Source organism: Oncorhynchus gorbuscha, linkage group LG24 (assembly GCF_021184085.1).
Source record: "Oncorhynchus gorbuscha isolate QuinsamMale2020 ecotype Even-year linkage group LG24, OgorEven_v1.0, whole genome shotgun sequence".
In the NCBI taxonomy this organism is placed as follows: Eukaryota; Metazoa; Chordata; class Actinopteri; order Salmoniformes; family Salmonidae; genus Oncorhynchus; species Oncorhynchus gorbuscha.
In genome coordinates this window covers 34,385,033-34,405,393 of record NC_060196.1, presented here as the reverse complement: position 1 = coordinate 34,405,393, position 20,361 = coordinate 34,385,033, and the positions used below count along the sequence as shown (strand labels likewise).

At 41.9% G+C, this 20,361-nt stretch overlaps 1 protein-coding gene across 1 annotated transcript in view; it reads right to left on the bottom strand.

Annotated features, from left to right (window-relative positions):
* The window catches only part of LOC124013381 (thrombospondin-3b-like), a 30,190-nt gene extending 12,881 nt beyond the window's left edge, over nt 1-17,309 (bottom strand). The window contains exons 1-3 of the mRNA XM_046327689.1: nt 16,953-17,309; nt 2,627-2,833; nt 1,444-1,697 (exon numbers count right to left, since the gene is read on the bottom strand). Coding sequence (XP_046183645.1) covers nt 1,444-1,697; nt 2,627-2,833; nt 16,953-17,037 — 546 coding nt within the window. The 5' untranslated portion in view covers nt 17,038-17,309. The remainder of the gene's footprint in view (nt 1-1,443; nt 1,698-2,626; nt 2,834-16,952) is intronic.
* Nucleotides 17,310-20,361: the final 3,052 nt, after the last annotated feature.

The window sequence follows — 20,361 nt, the reverse complement described above, 5'->3', positions numbered from 1 at the left end:
GGTAGGCCACTCCGGTACAGTAGGTCTACATTATGATCAAATAGACATTGTAGCCTACCTGGCCACTTTTAAAATTGTAACTTAAAGATGGTACAGCCTCAGTGTTCACAGTAAACACATGAAGGAAGTTCAGCAGACCTGTAATTTGCTCAGTGTCCGAAAACAATTAGAGGGAGCAATGACTCCAGGTCTTACTTTGACATATTGAGGCACATGCTCTGGGTTGTGTTCATTGGGGCACACTGTGGCAAAAAAAATGATCAAAACGTTGTGAGACGGAAAACAACTGTTTCTTATTGGACAAGTTCTGATAGTACCTCCCCTGTTTCACTCCCCTTCCGACAGTTCCTTCTGTTTTATGGCTAGTGAACATGATCCTGGTCAGAAGCCGTGTACACCTGCATGCATATCACCTGAGCGGCCCATTCAAGATAAGAGACACAAGCTAGGAACAATAGCTGCAGTGTACCCTCTCCTTTTAGATCTTTCCTTCCTCCCTCCCTCCCTTTCTCTCTCTTTCATCCATCCCAACACAGCCCTCTCTTTGTCCACAGCGAGTGTGGCACCTATCAGACAGATAGTCATACATGCTGACAGCACCACATGGTTACAGCTAACTAGTTCTCCATTTAAGCTTCGGCATGAGCCATAGACATGGAGCTGGCAGATAGGATGTGCAGCTCAGCTCTGTTCCATGTAAAGGATGAAAAGGTGCTCATAGGAAAGTAGACATTTAACTGCTCACAAAACTTGAAGTTGCCTGTGAAAGCTAATGTCTACAACATCATATTAGCCATGCAAAATCTATGCAATTTGCTCAAGTAGCATAGATGTCAGCTGTGGATAGAAGATTAGGCATGTAAAACAACTATAAATGAGCAACACTCGTAAAATGAAGAATTTGTCTATCATCGTGGGCAGGCTGGGTTAGTCTTTCATGTACGGTATAGCCAAATGAATGACCTAATTACATGATTTCTATGGGGATCCGGAATACTCCCTGTATTTGCTTTAGTCTTAAAGTAGTGTAGTAAAAATGGTTACGTTAGGAAGTACGATTAGAGACATTCTGAGTCTGAGAGCATTCTCTGAAACGTGCTCTGAAGAAATAGAGGTAGACTAAGCAATATGACAATTTGCAGCCGTGTCGCTTTCTGCTTCACAAAAACTATTGGCTCTTCCCAATTATTGCAGGCATGCCCACATTGAGGCATGCCCACATTGGGATGAGCCAATAGTGGAAAACATAGGGCAGATTAAAATGTTGTTGTTGTTTACATTTACATTTACATTTAAGTCATTTAGCAGACGCTCTTATCCAGAGCGACTTACTGTTTGCAGGATACCGCACTGTGTATGATAATTTCTTATTTCTGAGTCTACCTTTAACTTCAGTCTAGGACTGCTGGGAATTTAGGAAAAAATAAAATTGTGTTTTATCACCTGTAGCCTGGCATAGGCCTTCTGCCCATTTCGTATCTCCACAGACTCCGCCTCTGATGGGAGCTGGACAAATGACGGCAGAACCTGTGCTGAGTCGGCCAATCGGCAGTTAACATAGAGTTCCATGTGGAGGTGGTTTCGTCGGAGCCCACCCACGTGGAGGATGAGTGACTGGGTGCGTCCGTCGGAGAGGCCGGGGTTCTGGAGGTTCACTGTGTGGAGTTTACCGTCCTCACGTACATAGCGCACCAGAACTGAGAAATATAAAGGATACAAAAATCAGGTAATCTCTTGTCAACAGATCCAAGGAATTATACCTGGTACCATAGAATTTGTCTGGAAGTAATGGAATGTGAGGGATAAAGAGCAGCAGTAGTTCCTGTGTTTGGATTTTTCGTCACTGGTTATTTGGACAAATCACGATTTCGCAGGTGTTAGCATCTTTTGAATTTTGGAAGTGGAGGGGACATTTGGCAAATAGACTTTCCCCTAATATCTATTGGACAATAGTTCCTAGTTTTGGGTTTTCGTTGTTCCATAGCCACAAAGTCAAAATTGGCTGTACCGTAAAAATGAATGAAAACAAAAAAAGTGATTTTTGCTCAAGATTAACACGGTTGAAATTAGCAGAAGGGAGGGGTTTGGCAGAGAGTTTCTGTTTGAAAGGGGGAGGAGACTTCGCTTTCTACAAAGGCAATCACAATTGTTAACTATTGTTAATGGAATCCCCCCCATTTTTGTTACAAACTTTCGAGAGATAATTTGACTTCTAGGTAACTGAGATGAACTTGCCCGTAAATTCAAAGAAAGAGGGTGGAGCTCCATGTTCCGGTTCCACTCCTCCTTCTAAAATATCTTAATCCCTTCTCTTAACATGTATGGACCCAGAATTTAGAGATCGGGCAACCCCGAGCATCATTGAAGCTAGCCTACATAGAACAGTTTGTAGAACGAGAGCACCATATGAAAAAACAACAACATGCATATTGGTCATTGTTTTGCAACTATACAACCCTCTCAGATCACCAAGTGTCAATGGGGTATGGCTAGGGGTCGATTGGGGAATCCCACTATTGGGACTGGGTGACGGTGTCTTAGGCCTTGAAGAAAATCAATTTAGGCTACACCAAAATATCTATCTACCACACTTCCCTCCCAATCCCCTCTACTGACAATACCCTACCTTTGTTGACCTTGCCCATGAGGGCCACCTCCAGGTACTTCCTGTTGTCGTCTTTGTTGTAGACGCCCAGCAGCACACCTCCCAGTTTGGGCGGCAGTCGCAGAGTGGACACCAGGTACAAATCCGACACGAAGCCCAGAGCCCCCGACATCTTCCCCACCGCGGACGCACTCTGCTTGGCGTCGTGCAGCTCCAGCATGTCAATCACTGAAAGATGGTGGTCCAGTTTGAATACTTTGGAAATGCATCCGTCGACCCCTTTTCTGCAGTTAAATGGCCTCATGGGTGGAAAAGCCACCAAAAATCCAGTGTTTCTATATCAAACGTTTTTGTTCAATTTCAGTCTTCTGTGATTTATATAAAATATAATATTGGGATGCAAACTCAAAATTGAATACTTAAATCTATATCTGACATGTTACAGGTGTCTTCTTTTTTCGAAAGCCTGTAACCATGTTTGTGAGGTGTATACTTTTGTTTCAAAGTAGATTTGTTTCAGACTACCAAGAGACACTGTGTGACCCTGATTTAGCCCACTGCAGTAAATTAAGTGGGCACATGTGTAGGGTGTGAAAAAAAGGAGGGATGGATAGAGATGCAAAGGGTAGAACAATAGGGATATTGCAATAGAGAGAAAATAGGCACATACACAAGAGAAAGAAGGCGAAAACAGTCAGAGAGATGCAGAGAGAGAAGAAGAGAAAGGATTCATTTATTGACCGTGGGGGATTCATCCTTTTGAGTCTAATGCCACTTTGGAAGGTTTATTGAGAAAGTATAAGCCAGAACACAAACTCAATGCCTCTTGTCTTCATCGTTCTGGTCTGTTTCCCCTGCCGCAAAATTAACACATCTCACAGAAAATACCAGCCTTTGCTGTCACTGTCGGTGGCAGAATTTATGTCTGTCGGTGAACTGGCTGCTGCTGGAATCTTTTCTTTACGAGATGTTTCTCCATTTAGGGTGAAATTTATTGGTCTTATAAACATAGGTTAATGGCCAGGGTTTAGCAACCACGCCTGATGTGGGGCTGCAATATACAGTATGTTTCTTTGCTCCTTCTAGGTGTCTGAACGCAGTGGAAACACTTTGAGAGGTTAGAAATACTGCCGGGAGAAACAAACTGGAGTGCAGATGACAGGGAAAGTCTTAAAATGCTTGTAGCTTCATGAGTTGCAAATGTGTGCAGCAAACAAAAACTGAAATGTATAAGTTCTCACTTGTAAAGTAACAAGTGCTGTATGTACAAGGCCTAGATAAATGAGATACTTTCCCCCATGAGTATTTTTCCTGTTCTCTCGTCCGGGTGTGTGTGTGTGTGTGAGTGTGTGAGGGAGTGAGTGAGTGAGAGAGAGAGAGAGAGAGAGGGGAGAGGGAGAGGGAGATGAGAGAGATGGCAGAATAATCTGACAGACATACCAGCCTCTTTCTAATCGTTCTCTTGCCTCCCTAGTGGCTGCAAATTCAGCAGTCTGCATGACACTAAAGCCATTGACATCAGGGGTGCCTCTAACCACCAATTCTCCCCTTGTGGGTGCCGTTCTCTGCATACCTTCCCCCCTTATAGTACAGGTCCACACTGTACAGGTCCACAAGACTTTTATGTAATTTCAACAGTAAAACACTGTGGAATGCACAGTAAAATACCTTAAATGTGTTTTACAGAATTAATGCTGTAGTTTGCACTGCATTATGGGTAAAATGCTAAAAAATATACTGTTATTAACTGTAATTGTAAGCCTCCTGTAAAAATTACTTAACTTAATGTTTTTCTTTACAGTAGTACCCGAACACTACTGTGGTGTGTGTGAGAGCGAGAAAGAGAGCTGTATCTCGTACTTCTCAGGGCAGGTCTGCCGTTATTGACTAGCAGAAGTTAGCAGGTTACGAGAATTAATGCAGCGGGTTACGATAATTAGGCTAAAGTTAGGGAAAGCTAAAAACGCTAACAATGTCCGGACATGACTCGAACCTATCTACAACCAGGCCTGCCCTGAGAACCGAATTGATTTCCACTAATGCGATGCTCAGCGCCAAATGGTTGAAGTCGGACTTTTACATACACTTAGGTTGGAGTCATTAAAACTTGTTTTTTAACCACTCCACAAATTTCTTGTTAACAAACTATAGTTTTGGCAAGTCGGTTAGGACATCTACTTTGTGACACAAGTAATTTTTCCAACAATTGTTTACAGACAGATTATTTCACTTATAATTCACTGTATCACAATTCCAGTGGGTCAGAAGTTTACATACACTAAGTTGACTGTGCCTTTAAACAGCGTGTAAAATTCCAGAAAATGATGACATGGCTTTAGAAGCTATTTGATAGGCTATTTGATATCTTTTGAGTAAATCGGAGGTGTACCTGTGGATGTATTTCAAGGCCTACCTTCAAACTCAACGCCTCTTTGCTTGACATCATGGGGAAATCTTTAAAAATCAGCCAAAAAAATTGTAGACCTCCACAAGTCTGGTTCATCCTTGGTAGCAATTTCCAAACGCCTGAAGGTGCCACATTACATTTACATTTACATTTAAGTCATTTAGCAGACGCTCTTATCCAGAGCGACTTACAAATTGGTGCATTCACCTTATGACATCCAGTGGAACAGCCACTTTACAATAGTGCATCTAAATCTTTCATCTGTACAAACAATAGTACGCAAGTTTAAACACCACGGGACCACGCAGCCATCATAACGCTCAGGAAGGAGACGCGTTCTGTCTCCTAGAGATGAACGTACTTTGGTGCGAAAAGTGCAAATCAATCCCAGAACAACAGCAAAGGACCTTGTGAAGATGCTGGAGGAAACAGGTACAAAAGTATTTATATCCACAGTAAAATGAGTCCTATATCGACAGCAAGGAAGAAGCCACTGCTCCAAAACCGCTATAAAAAAAGACAGACTACGGTTTGCAACTGCACATGGGACAAAGATCGTATTTTTTGGAGAAATGTCCTCTGGTCTGATTAAATAAAAATATAACTGTTTGGCCATAATGACCATCGTTATGTTTGGAGGAAATAGGGGGAGGCTTGCAAGCCGAAGAACACCCTCCCAACCGTGAAGCACAGTGGTGGTATCATCATGTTATGGGGGTGCTTTGCTGCAGGAGGGACTGGTGCACTTCACAAAATAGATGGCATCATCAGGGAGGAAAATGATGTGGATATTTTGAAGCAACATCTCAAGACATCAGTCAGGAAGTTAAAGCTTGGTCGCAAATGGGTCTTTCAGATGGACAATGACCCCAAGCATACTTCCAAAGTTGTGGCAAAAGTCCTGACCTCAAACCTATAGAAAATGTGTGGGCAGAACTGAAAAAGCTTGTGCAAGCAAGGAGGCCTACAAACCTGACTCAGTTACACCAGTTCTGTCAGGAGGAATGGGCCAAAATTCACCAACTTATTGCGGGAAACTTGTGGAAGGCTACCCGAGATGTTCGACCCAAGATAAACAATTTAAAGGCAATGCTACCAAATACTAATTGGGTGTATGTAAACTTCTGACCCACTGGGAATGTGATGAAAGAAATAAAAGCTGAAATAAATAATTGTCTCTACTATTATTCTGACATTTCATGTTCTTAAAATAAAGTGGTGATCCTAACTGACCTAAGACAGGGAATTTTTGCTAGGATTAAATGTCAGAAATTGTGAAAAACTGAGTTTAAATGTATTTGGCTAAGGTGTATGTAAACTTCCAACTTTAACTGTATGTACTAATACTTCTATATACCTACTGCAGGTTTCCTTAACTAATCTACTAACTAGCTAGCTAATGTTAGCTTGTTTGGATTGTGTTCGCAAACAGTATAGCCAAGATGACATTGTCACGCCTTGGTCTTAGTATTTTGTGTTTTCTTTATTTATTTGGTCAGGCCAGGGTGTGACATGGGTTATTGTGGTGTGTTTTTTGTCTTGGGGTTTTGTGGGGTGTCTAATTAGTCTATGGCTGCCTGAGTCGGTTCTCAATCAGAGTCAGGTGATTATCGTTGTCTCTGATTGGGAGCCATATTTAGGCAGCCATATTCTGTGAGTGTTTTCGTGGGTGATTGTTCCTGTCTTTGTGTTTGCACCAGATAGGCCTGTTTTCGGTTTTCATTATTTAATTTCATTACTTTTGTAGTCTCTGCATGTATAGTTTTTTCTTTATTAAAATATATCATGAATCACCATCATGCTGCATTTTGGTCCGATCCTTGTTCTACCTCTTCAACAGAGGAGGAGATAGAAGAACGGCGTTACAGAATCACCCACCACACCCGGACCAAGCAGCGTGGAAACAGGCAACAGCGGCAGCAGGAGCAGCGCGACAAGAATTTCTGGACTTGGGAGGAAATCCTCGACGGGAGAGGACCCTGGGCTAAACCAGGGGAGTGTAGCCGCACCAAGGTGCAGCGAGAGAGGGACTGGACATGGGAGGACGAACTGGACGGTGAAGGACCTTGGGCTCAGCCTGGAGAATATCGCCGCCCCAAGGAAGAACTGGAGGGGAGGAGAGCGGAGAGGCGCTGGTATGAGGAGGCAGCACGACGACACGGATGGAAGCCTGAGAGTCAGCCCCAAAAATGTCTTGGGGGAGGCTCACAGGGAGTATGGCTATGCCAGGTAGGAGACCTGCGCAAACTCCCTGTGCTTACCGGGGGGCTAGAGAGACCGGGCAGGCACCGTGTTATGCTATGGAGCGCACGGTGTTTCCAGTGCGGGTGCATAGCCCGGTGCGGTTCATACCAGCTCTTCGTATTGGCCGGGCTAGAGTGGGCATCGAGCCAGGTAAGGTTGGGCAGGCTTGGTGCTCAAGAGCTCCAGTGCGCCTGCACGGTCCGGTCTATCCAGAGCCACCTCCACACACCAGTCCTCCGGTGGCAGCTCCCCGCACCAGGCTTCCTGTGCGTGTTCTCTATCCAGCTTCACCAGTGCCAGCACCACGCATCAGCCTACAGTGCGCCTCGCCTCTCCAGCGCTGCCGGAGTCTCCCGCCTGTTCATCGCTGTTGGAGCCTTTTTCCTCTCCTGCGCTGCCGGAGTCTCCCGCCTGTTTAGCGCAGCCAGAGCCTTCCTTCTCTCCAGCGCTGTCGGAGTCTCCTGCCTGTTCAGCGCAGCCTGAGCTGCCAGTCTGCATGGAGCAGCCTGAGCTGTCAGACTGCATGGAGCAGCCAGAGCTGCCAGTCTGCATGGAGCTGCCAGTCTGCATAGAGCAGCCAGAGCTGTCAGTCTGCACGGAGCAGCCAGAGATGTCAGTCTGCATGGAGCAGCCAGAGCTGCCAGGTTGCATGGAGCAGCCAGAGCTGCCAGTCTGCATGGAGCAGCCAGAGCTGCCAGGTTGCATGGAGCAGCCAGAGCTGCCAGTCCGCATAGAGCTGCCAGTTTGCATAGAGCAGCCAGAGCTGCCAGTCTGCATGGAGCTGCCGGTCTGCATGGAGCAGCCAGAGCTGCCAGTCTGCATGGAGCAGCCAGAGCAGCTATATCCGCCAGTCAGCCAGACTCTTCCAGATCTGCCAGTCAGCCAGACTCTTCCAGATCTGCCAGTCAGCCAGACTCTTCCAGATCTGCCAGTCAACCAGACTCTTCCAGATCTGCCAGTAAACCAGACTCTTCCAGATCCGCCAGCCAGCCAGGATCTGCAAGAGCCAACTACCTGCCTGAGCTTCCTCTCAGTGCTTAGCTTTCTCTCAGTGCTGAGCTTCCTCTCAGTGCTGGGCTTTCCCTCAGTGCTGGGCTTTCCCTCAGTGCTGGGCTTTCCCTCAGTGCTGGGCTTCCCCTCAGTGCTGAGCTGCCCCTCAGTCCCGAGCTGCCCCTCAGTCCCGAGCTACCCCTCAGTCCCGAGCTGCCCCTCAGTCCCGAGCTGCCCCTCAGTCCCGAGCTGCCCCTCAGTCCCGAGCTGCCCCTCAGTCCAGTGGGGTTCTGGGTGAGGACTATTAGGCCATGGTCGGCGGCGAGGGTGGATTATCCCAGGATGCGAGGGGGAGGAACTATGACATTAATGGAGTGGGGTCCACGTCCCGAGCCGGAGCCTCCACCATGGACAGACGCCCACCCAGACCCTCCCTATGGTTTTGAGGTGCGTCCGGGAGTCCGCACCTTAGGGGGGGGGTTCTGTCACGCCTTGGTCTTAGTATTTTGTGTTTTCTTTCTTTATTTGGTCAGGCCAGGGTGTGACATGGGTTATTGTGGTGTGTTTTTTGTCTTGGGGTTTTGTGGGGTGTCTAATTAGTCTATGGCTGCCTGAGGCGGTTCTCAATCAGAGTCAGGTGATTATCGTTGTCTCTGATTGGGAGCCATATTTAGGCAGCCATATTCTGTGAGTGTTTTCGTGGGTGATTGTTCCTGTCTTTGTGTTTGCACCAGATAGGGCTGTTTCGGTTTTAATTATTTCATTTCATTACTTTTGTAGTCTCTGCATGTATAGTTTTTTCTTTATTAAAATATATCATGAATCACCATCCTGCTGCATTTTGGTCCGATCCTTGTTCTACTTCTTCATCAGAAGAGGAGATAGAAGAACACCGTTACAGACATGTCGTTCTGTTGCGTTGATCTTCCTTGCTGGTAAAATAATCAGTGATATTGTAGCTATAGAGCAAATCATTTTAGTATTAACAACGTGCAGAAATCCATATGTGTGTTTCTTTGGATAGGCTACTTAACCGGTGGGTGCATGACATGGGTGACAGGGTGCTAACGCTATAGTATTAGTGCAAAGTGGTCATAGGCTTCACCAGACAAAAATACAGTTAGTCTAGGGAGGGAGCGAGAGTTTAGCTATGTCGAATACACATTTAGTTTGTCAGCAGGCACAGATTGACATTTTGCCTTGGGATGTATACTTTTTGGGTGATTCTGTAGTTGCAATGAGAGGAATGGAACTCTCAGATGAAAGGGGAATGGTGCTTGCTAACGTTAGCTATAGCTAGGAGATGGCGAACTCCATTGGAAACCTTTCTCTAAATATCTCTGGTTAACATTAGCTCTATTCAGTCTCGGGGTGCGTCTGATTTAGCAAAAGTGTAGTGGAATATTCCCCCTATGCTTTTGTTATCCTTATTAGTCCATTAAATTAATAAATTCAGCAACAACAGGCACAGACTGATATTTTACCCTGCAGGATATTAAAGTTATCTTTTATTTTCTTCAGATTGTGTGGTTAGCTTGCTAGCATTATTCAGGGCGATGGTCGTAGCATTTTTTCCACGTGAGTTGAATTTTCTTTGTGATTTTGCTCATCTTTCAGAAGTGATCCTTATCAACCATTAATTAGGAGGCAACGTTAAATGAATGATATCTGAAACATCAGGCACAGACTGATATTTGATTTAGCCTTGTAGTCTATAATTACTTTGTTTAGATTGTGTGGTTGGCATAAATTGCATATTAATGTATAGCTTGATAACTCTTTTGGTGTGTGCATGCAATTTGGTGGCTGCGGGGTAGTGTCATTTTTATATTGCAGGCTGACTGGTAGCTGGAAGTAGCTTTATTGGGAATGTTCAGGTATAAATCCTGCAATTTCTGTTTCCTAAATATTAAAGCATTCATTACACATGCAAAAAAACATAGAAATGTCGTGAACGACAGTTTTGCTTGTGGGGTAGAGTGCCCTTGCATCACTACTTGTTACACTACCCCGACCTCATCCTGCAAATTTCATTCGTTTGTGGGCCCCCGAGGTTTGAGAGCAAGCTCTCCTACTTCAAGGAGTGTTCCAGAAAACTTGCCTGAGAGCCACCAGTTACTCCAATCTTACTTATGCAGTGGCCAATTGTCATGGAAGAAAATTATGACGGATACACATTTGGAAAGATCTCACTGGTCCTTTTAATTGTTGGGGTGAATCAGTCTGTGTCACCGGTCGATCTCGGGGTTCATTTTATACCAGATTCTCGGATTAATTATGTGTGTGTTAATAAAGATAGATTGAATAATTATTACCCACTACCAGTGTATGAATTGTCAAGTTTCTATGTTGTTTCCCTGCATCACTCAGTGTGTTCTCCTTAAACCAGTGTAGGCATGGAGGGTCTTCAAAATGCAATTCGACACCAATTGCCCGAGTTGGAGACCGAGATGGTGAGATCTTTTCGGAGCATCTGAGGGCAAATGTCGGAGTGGAGAATATTAACGACCTTGAATATGTTCAGCCGGAGGACATAAAATACCATTTGACACCAACATAGTGCCGGGAATTGCTTCAGTCCTTCAACCAAAGAGGTGAGATCTTGATTGATAAATGTAACATATTTTGTTATGAAAAAAGGTGCTATCTAGGACCTAAAATGGTTATTTGACTGTCCCCATAGGATAACCCTTTGAAGATACCTTTTTGATTCCAGGTACATGTATAACCCTTTTGTTTCCAGGTAGAATTCTTCTGGGTTACATGTAGAACCCTTTCCACAGATGGTTCTACATGGAACCCAAAAGGGTTCTACCTGGAACCAAACAGGGTTCTCCTATGGGGACAGCCAAAGAACCCTTTCGGAACCCTTTTTTCTCAGAGTGTAAACACAGACACACACAATTAAAAAGGTTCTGTAAATAATTTGTTTGTTTGCCAGCAAAATAAACGGTTTATGCTATGATGGAGCAAGGCATATGCAATAAAAGGGACGGAAATGACAAAAATATATAAAAGTACACAAATATACAAATGTTTCTGTAAATGATTTGTTTGTCCTCTTGTGCTGGTATGGAGTGCAGCACATAGCCTAACACACTTTTTTCCTTTGTATTTTTATAAAAGAAAATGAAGAATGGATAGGATCTGTAACAATGGATATGACACTTGTCCTCCTCCAAGCCTCAGTGACCTCCAGGAACACTGACCTTTCCTTTTCACCAAGTTATTGCTCTGTGGCCACTTCACTACCCTCACTGGCATTGTGATTGACAGTTGCCTGACTCAAACTCTCCTGAACAAGGGTAAGAGAATGGTCAACTTTTTTAAAAGCCAAAAGACCAGGTTGAGAAGAGAGATCCAGTGCCTGCTGAATGAAATCAACGGTTACATCAAAGGCAGTGGCGATCTAACAGCCACTGCTCCCATTCTTTTGCTGATGACCCACTTCAGAGAGAAAGACAAATCTCTGCTTCTCTTGGCAGATGTAAGGAATAGTGTTTTTAGACTTATAAAGTTTATATGATTAATGGTGTTTATACTGTACTATTACGCATGATTTTAATATTTTTATGTATGCTTGGTGATTTTAGGTCACTGCAACTCGGGTTGATGTTGAGACGCAAATTCCTTGGCCAGACACACCAAGGCAAAATATATAGTATTGCGGTAGCTATCTAGAGATGTCTAGTAAGTATACACTAACACCCTTACTTGATATGCATTAGTTATAGTAATAGTAGTAGTAGTAGTAGTAGTAGTAGTAGTCATAGCAGTAGTTATAGTAATAGTAGTAGTAGTCGTAGCATTAGTTATAGTAGTAGTAGTAGTAGTAGTCATAGCATTAGTTATAGTAGTAGTAGTAGTCATAACATTAGTTATAGTAATAGTAGTAGTAGTCATAGCATTAGTTATAGTAATAGTAGTAGTAGTAGTAGTCATAGCATTAGTTATAGTAATAGTAGTAGTAGTAGTAGTAGTAGTCATAGCATTAGTTATAGTAATAGTAGTAGTAGTAGTAGTAGTAGTAGTAGTAGTCATAGCATTAGTTATAGTAATAGTAGTAGTAGTAGTAGTCATAGCATTAGTTATAGTAATAGTAGTAGTAGTAGTAGTAGTCATAGCATTAGTAATAAGTAGTAGTAGTAGTAGTAGTAGTCATAGCATTAGTTATAGTAATAGTAGTAGTAGTAGTAGTAATAGTAGTAGTAGTCATAGCATTAGTTATAGTAATAGTAGTAGTAGTAGTCATAGCATTAGTTATAGTAATAGTAGTAGTAGTCATAGCATTAGTTATAGTAATAGTAGTAGTAGTAGTAGTCATAACATTAGTTATAGTAATAGTAGTAGTAGTCATAGCATTAGTTATAGTAATAGTAGTAGTAGTAGTAGTAGTTATAGTAATAGTAGTAGTAGTAGTAGTAGTCATAGCATTAGTTATAGTAATAGTAGTAGTAGTCATAGCGTTAGTTATAGTAATAGTAGTAGTAGTAGTAGTCATAACATTAGTTATAGTAATAGTAGTAGTAGTAGTCATAGCATTAGTTATAGTAATAGTAGTAGTAGTAGTAGTAGTTATAGTAGTCATAGCATTAGTTATAGTAATAGTAGTAGTAGTAGTAGTCATAACATTAGTTATAGTAATAGTAGTAGTAGTAGTAGTCATAACATTAGTTATAGTAATAGTAGTAGTAGTAGTAGTCATAGCATTAGTTATAGTAATAGTAGTAGTAGTAGTAGTCATAGCATTAGTTATAGTAATAGTAGTAGTAGTAGGAGTAGTAGTCATAGCATTAGTTATAGTAATAGTAGTAGTAGTAGTAGTAGTAGTCATAGCATTATTTATAGTAATAGTAGTAGTAGCAGTAGTAGTCATAGCATTAGTTATAGTAATAGTAGTAGTAGTAGTAGTAGTAGTAGTCATAGCATTAGTTATTAGTAATAGTAGTAGTAGTAGTAGTAGTAGTCATAGCATTAGTAATAGTAGTAGTAGTAGTAGTAGTAGTAGTATAGTCATAATCATAAATATAGTAATAGTAGTAGTAGTCATAGCCATAATCATAGTAATAGTAGTAGTAGTAGTAATAGTAATAGCAATTTCCATGTTTGTCCTAGTTGACGTGTCAGGGCTAAGGAGGATCAGAGTTTCAAAGATAATGTGATAATCTGCATGCCACCGAGATTTATTTGAGACTTTATTCGAGCATCTCTCATTCTCTCAGAAATCCTGCCCAACGAAAACCTGCCATGAAGGTTGGGTCAACAAATGATCTGCTTGCTCCATCCCGGAGCCTGTTTTGACTTGCGGTAGCGTTCTTCTCTGGCTCCAGTCTAGCCCTGCTTGCTCCTCTCTATCATCCTTCTCTCTCAGCCCCTTTCTCTCTTGTTCTCTCTCATTTCTCTCTCAAAGACAGGCAGGCAAGCAGTTCTTGCTATTGTTTTTTGTAGAAATGTCTCCCTTTTGTTTTCCTATTTTTTCATTGATCTGTTTAGATTAGATTTTTTCTTACATAATCCTGTATTTTCAAGAATGACCTATTCTGATGTTTTGGTTTGTGTATGGTGAAGTACATTGGCCAGTGTTTGTCAATGTTCTTATCACTGTATCTCTCTCTGTCTCTCTCTCTCTTTCTCTCCCCTACTATATGGAGTTGTAATGTTGCTCTATTCAAATGTTGTTCTTTATGGTTAATGTGCAATTCATGTGAAATTCGTGTTATGAATTTGAATAAATACATTTGTACACGTATTGTTTTTCTTACAATATTACATTTCAGGGAGCTGTCTTCTAAAGACAACCTGCAATGCTTTTAGTATTGTAAAATAATTGTATATTACTGTAGGTATTTCCCTGTAAATGTACAGCATTATACAGACACCACAGTTGCCAGTTTAATACTGTCATTTTGCTTTACAGCAGTGATGCTGTAATATAGTTTACAATATGATTTTTACTTACTGTAAAACATATTACAGCATCCCTGCTGTAAATGTACAAACCCAGTTCTTCTGTGCACCAGAAGAATAGCTAACTAAGCCAAAAGGTTCAGGTGTCAGGCAGTTACAGTACTTATCTCTGCATGGTTTACCAAATCACCAGTTGGTAATGAACCTAATGCCTAGGCTTTAGTTCAGCGGGTTAACAACGTGTCGTTGTGTGTAGGAGACCCGGGTTCTAAACAATGATGTATATAAACCCTGGATTACTGGTACTATGTATTGGCCAATGAGAGGCTTTGAAACCACCAGTCATTCATATTGGCACTCCTCAGAAGAAGCAGTCCTCCATATGAATGAATGGAATTCGACAGTATTTCAATTAAATGTTACAAAGACAAAAATACACACTATTTTTTGTTGTAGTGGGGGCAGTAACATTAGAACTTTCAATAAAAAATACTTTGATGTATTTTTATCTTTATGTTTAGCTCACATAATATACAGTGCATTCGGAAAGTATTCAGATCACATTCTTCACATTTTGTTGTTACAGCCTTATACTAAAATTGATTAAATGTTTCTCATCAATCTACACAATACCCCATAATGACAAAGCAAAAACAGGTTTTTACAAATATATAAAATAAAAAACAGTAGTACCTTATTAAGTTTTCAGATCAGGTGATTGAGCTCAGGTGCATCCTGTTTCCATTTATCATCTTTGAGATGTTTCTACAACTTGATTGGATTCCACCTGTGTTATATTCAATTGACATGACTTGGAAAGGCACACACCTGTCTATATAAGGTCCCATAGTTGACATTGCAAGTCAGAGCAAAAACCAAGCCATGAGATCGAAGGAATTGTCTGCAGAGCTCAGAGACAGGATTGTGTCGAGGCACAGATCTGGGAAAGGGTACCCAAACATTTCTACAAGAACACAGTGGCCTCCATCATTCTTAAATGGAAGAAGTTTTGAGCCACCAAGACTCTTCCTTTAGCTGGCCACCTGTCCAAACTGAGCAATCGGGAGAAGGGCCTTGGTCAGGGAGGTGACCAAGAACTCCAGAGCAAAGTTGTCATCAAGGCAAAGGGTGGCTACTTTGAAGAATCTCAAAATATAAAATATATATATAATATTTGCTTAACTCTTTTTTGGTTACTACATGATTCCATATGTGTTATTTCATAGTTTTGATGGCTTCACTATTATTCTACAATGTAGAACATTGTAAAAAATAAAATAAAAACTTTTGACTGGTAATGTATATATATATATCTTATTTTTTTAATCATCCTCTACATTGTGATCCATACCAAAAGATCTCCTTCTGGACACCCTCTTCATTCCCCTATCTCCAACTTTAAGAACACTGTTAAATAACTGCTACTGAGTGGGGTGGGCTTGATTGGTAGACCAGAATGCCGAGCACTGCAGATAGAAATGCACCGTATAGTACAGATTCTTAATTGTATAGGTGAAGAGTGAGTCCAGTCTATATAGAGTGAGTAGTCTATACCTACCATTTCTAGCTACATCATTCTGAATGTTCAGTCCCACTGAAAGCAGCCCTTGTGAATGGAAAGGCAGAGCAGCAATGACCCTAGGGGTTAAGAATTTGTGAGCTGGTTCTTCTCTTTAAAATGACTGTTGTATGGGCCAGTGCCCATTAGAAATCAGTATGATGGACAGGTGTAATTAGAATATCTCAACTATCTCCTTACTCTCAGTGGGTCATAGTTGACGTTTACACAGACACACACACACATCTTGAGGGGACATCCATTCCATCGCTGCATCATCATTGTGGGCAGGTCCTTGTGAAAAATTATGCCCATCATCTATTGTTTGGCTCCATTGCACCATATGGTTCAGCAACCACCTACTAGTGGGAGGTGGACCCATGAGTGCTTATTGTTTCACTGGTGGAATCTTCTTGCTATCTTAACAGCAATTAGCAGACATCTGGTCATCTATTTTGTCTTGTATAGAGACAGCAGCCATTGTATCCTAAATTAAGTTTAAAAAAAATAATAGGCTATAGCTGTTTACCATTTCAAGTTTAGGAGCTCTTTATAAAGCAAATGTATGCTTAATGTGTGTCATTTACAGTGCAATCATAAAGTATTCCGACCCCTTAACTTTTCCCACATTTCATTGCGTTACAGCATTATTCTAAAATGGATGAAATTGTTAGATTTAACGGTGTGTAGATTGATGAGGGAAAACAATAAATGTTATTCATTTTAGAAAAAGGCTGTGAGGTAACCAAATGTGGAAAAGTCAAGATGTCTGAATACTTTCCGAATGCACTGTATTATTCACATGACATTGCAATGTAAAATGATAGAGATTATGTAGGACGCAAAAAGCAACTGGGGCGTTTTTGTGGTGTGGTCCTTCAATTTGTATGACCCCAAATATTGAACGAGGTGATGAGCGATTGCAAGCAGTTCAGAAAAGCGCACATTTCGCGTCCGGCACAGAAGTGTCCATTTGGGGATTCTTGACACTCGAGTCTATAATTTGGTCAATTGAATGTAGCCTAATTAGAATGCCTCAACACCGCTTTCATTCAAAATTCTAGTGAATTTGATAGGAATTACAAGCAGTAATCATGAACCTTTTTTTTTACCATTGAATTATTCTACAGAAGTTGTGGCACACAGTCAGTGAACGATGCAGAGGGGCTTCACTAACATTGCAATGAAAACTAACATCAGAATAATACTTTGTCAAAGCGTGCGTAATATTTTTTAATTACCTTGCATTTCTGAAGACCTGCTGAAGCCCAAGAGAAGCGACGCGCTCACAAGTAGAACATTTAGCATAAGCCTCCCCATATCCATCGTAAAGGCACAACGTTCATGAACGTTCCCCCAAATAACCTAATATCTAACTTTTCAACTGTGACTCCACCGAAGTAAAGAAACGCGCGTGGAACTGTGTGAAGACTCCTCGACCGGCACGCTGACCAGCGCGGATGGGTTGTCAAGAAATGTTGTCTCGCACGGTCGCACTCCGCGCGCCGGCAAAAGAATGCTTCGGGTGAAGGTGAAAGATGTCAGCGGGTCTCACTCGTGATCCGAACAGCTTGGGGTGTGCTGCGCCGAACACTTTCCTCATCTCCCAAATGAGAAACATGAGATGGGCTGCGAGCTATTACAGACAGTGAACAGGGCAATATAACGATGCTTGTCAATCAAATAAAAGTTTTACTGCCTCTGTGTGCTCACTGTCTCCAGCTTGCATAGCCTAATGATACACTGCCAATTATAAGACTGCTTACTTGTACATGACTGCAATCACACTGCATGGTTTATTATGGTGCAATGAGTCAGTTTCATTTGTGTGCATAAGACTTGTTTCCTTCCCATACCCCAAAAAAAACATGTTTTGAAACTGCAGTAAAAGTGCAGTAATTTTCAGTGGACTCTGCAGTGGTATTTTGGACATACTGCATTCTAACTGCAGTTATACTGCACTCTGACTGCAATATTTTTTGTAAGGGTTAAGCTCTCATAAATAAGGGATATTCATTTAACAACAGCACCATTTTATAAAAAAAAGATTCCCACAGGATTGAATTGACAATCCTACTAGACCAGACCTAACAGCCACATTTGACCCTTGACAACATCTGGTATGACCTGCCAGCGTCTTCCAGAATGATCTTGTGCATTTATGAACATCTGTTTTTATTGTCTCTTGGCCTAAGTACCACTGCTGAGAATATGTCATGGCTTTGGGTTTATGCCTTCAGATTATACTTTTCTTTTCTGTAAAGTGGTTGCAGATTGATTCTTGAGAGACTGTTTAACCTAAAGTATAATTAGTGTGATTGATCTAATCCATATATGTCTCATTGGCAATGTTTTGGCCTGCATTGTACAACATGGCAACACAGACAGGTCAGAAGGTTCCTGTCGAGACAAAACATATGGTGGAAATAATATCCCGCTCCTCGTAATAGTCGCCTCAAATGTAGATCATCATAGAACACACAAACATTGTTGTCAGTTGGAGACATTTATCAGCATATTATTGAGTGTATGTATTTCATTGTTTATATGCAACCTCAGAAGAGCAAGAACCAGGGCTTGATCAGGAGAGTGTAACATAACATAACATTCAGATATAAATGTTTTGTGGAGACAATATATGATTGTCTGCCCTGTAGACTATAACGCATTGTGTCTGATGCTCTATTTATGACTTTTCTATACTACATTAACAAAAGTATGTGGACAACTGCTCGTCGAACATCTCATTCCAAAATCATGGACATTAATTAGTGAGGTCAGGCACTAATATGGAGTTAGTCCCCCCTTTGCCTCCACTCTTCTGGGAAGGCTTTTTTTTAGATGTTGGAACATTGCTGCGGGGACTTGCTTCCATTCAGCCACAAGAGTATTGGTGTGGTTGGGCGATTAGGCCTGGCTTGCAGTCAGTGTTCCAATGCCTCCCAAATGTGTTCAATAGGGTTGAGGTCAGGGCTCTGTACAGGCAGGGTCAAGTTCTTCCACATCGATCTTGACAAACCACTTCTGTACAGACCTCGCTTTGTTCACCGGGGCATGGTCATGCTGAACAAGGAAAGGCGTTCCCCAAACTGTTACCACAAAGTTGGAAGCACAGAATTGTCTAGCATGACATTGTATGCTGTGTAAAGATTACCCTTCACTGGACTTAAGAAGACTGAACCTTGAAAAACAGCCCCAGACCATTATTCCCCCTCCACCAAATTTTACAGTTGGCCCTATGCATTCTGGAAGGTAGTGTTCTCCTGGCATCCGCCAAACCCGATTGGTCCTTCGGACTGCCAGATGGTGAAGCGTGATTCATCACTCCAGAGAACGTGTTTCCACTGCTCCAGAGTCCAATGGCGGAAAACTTTACACCACTCCAGCTGACGCTTGGCATTGCACATGATGATCTTAGGCTTGTGTGCGTGCGGCTTCTCGGCCATGGAAACCCATTTCATGAAGCTCCTGACGAAAAGTTATTGTGCTGGCCTTGCTTCCAGAGGCAGTTTGGAACTTGGTAGTGAGTGTTGCAACCGAGGACAGACAATGTTTACACGCTATGCATTTCAACACTCAGTGGTCCCGTTCTGTGAGCTTGTGTGGCCTACCACTTAGCAGCTGAGCTGTTGTTGCTCCGAGATGTTTCCACTTCACAAGAACAGCACTTACAGTTGACTGGGGCAGCTCAAGCAGGGCAGAAATTTGACAAATTGACTTGTTGGAAAGGTGGAATCCTGAGCTCTTCAGTCAGGCAATTCTACTGCCAATGTTTGTCTATGGAGATTGCAAGGATGTGTGCTCGACCTGTCAGGAACGGGTGTGGCTGTAATAGCCCAATCCACTAATTTAAAGGGTGTCCACGTACTTTTGTTGTGTAGTGTATCTATAATAGATGCGTAAAAGAGTTCAATTGAACACAGATTGTGGGTTATAGAAGGACGCCAAATTGGCGCACACTGAACAAATCTGATCTAACAAAGTGAATATTCATCAAATCCGTCATGATTTATGTATTGTAACAGGCCCACATTGTGTATATTAAAGTCAGATTTTGATATATTTGGCTGTTTTCGCTGCATAACATTAATAGAAGTAGTCCCTTTTCAGGTTTAGAAGAAGTGACTGCTAAATGCTAACTCCCGTTCATATAAACTGGTAGCATAGCTAGCATAGACAAATCGGTTGTGGTATTCAAAGTAGTTTTTAACTGTAATGCAGTTGTTTGGTCATGATCACATGAACATATATTGGGGTTGACATCCATACAAGCATTGTACTCCGATTTTTACCTCAACATAGTGCAATATACCATAAACAATAGCCTAAATGTAGGCTAATTTTGCTGGGGGCAATGAGGAGATTTGGGATCTTTACCCCACGGCATCTTTCCCCCATGTAGTTCCATGGCATTTCCATTGTTTTGATGCGTTCTATTGACCTCTTTACCACATCTATGTTCTGTACGTTTTATGCCACTGAAAACTCAGAGTGATCCGTTCTCACAGAAAGGAGAATTCTGACAAGAATTCATTCTGTTCCACTCAGTGCTCTTCCATCTTACAGTCTACTAGTTAACTGCATAGTGCTGGGAAGCAGAGCTGTACAGCATCATTATTTCTCAATACCAAACCGTATGCATGTTTTCTA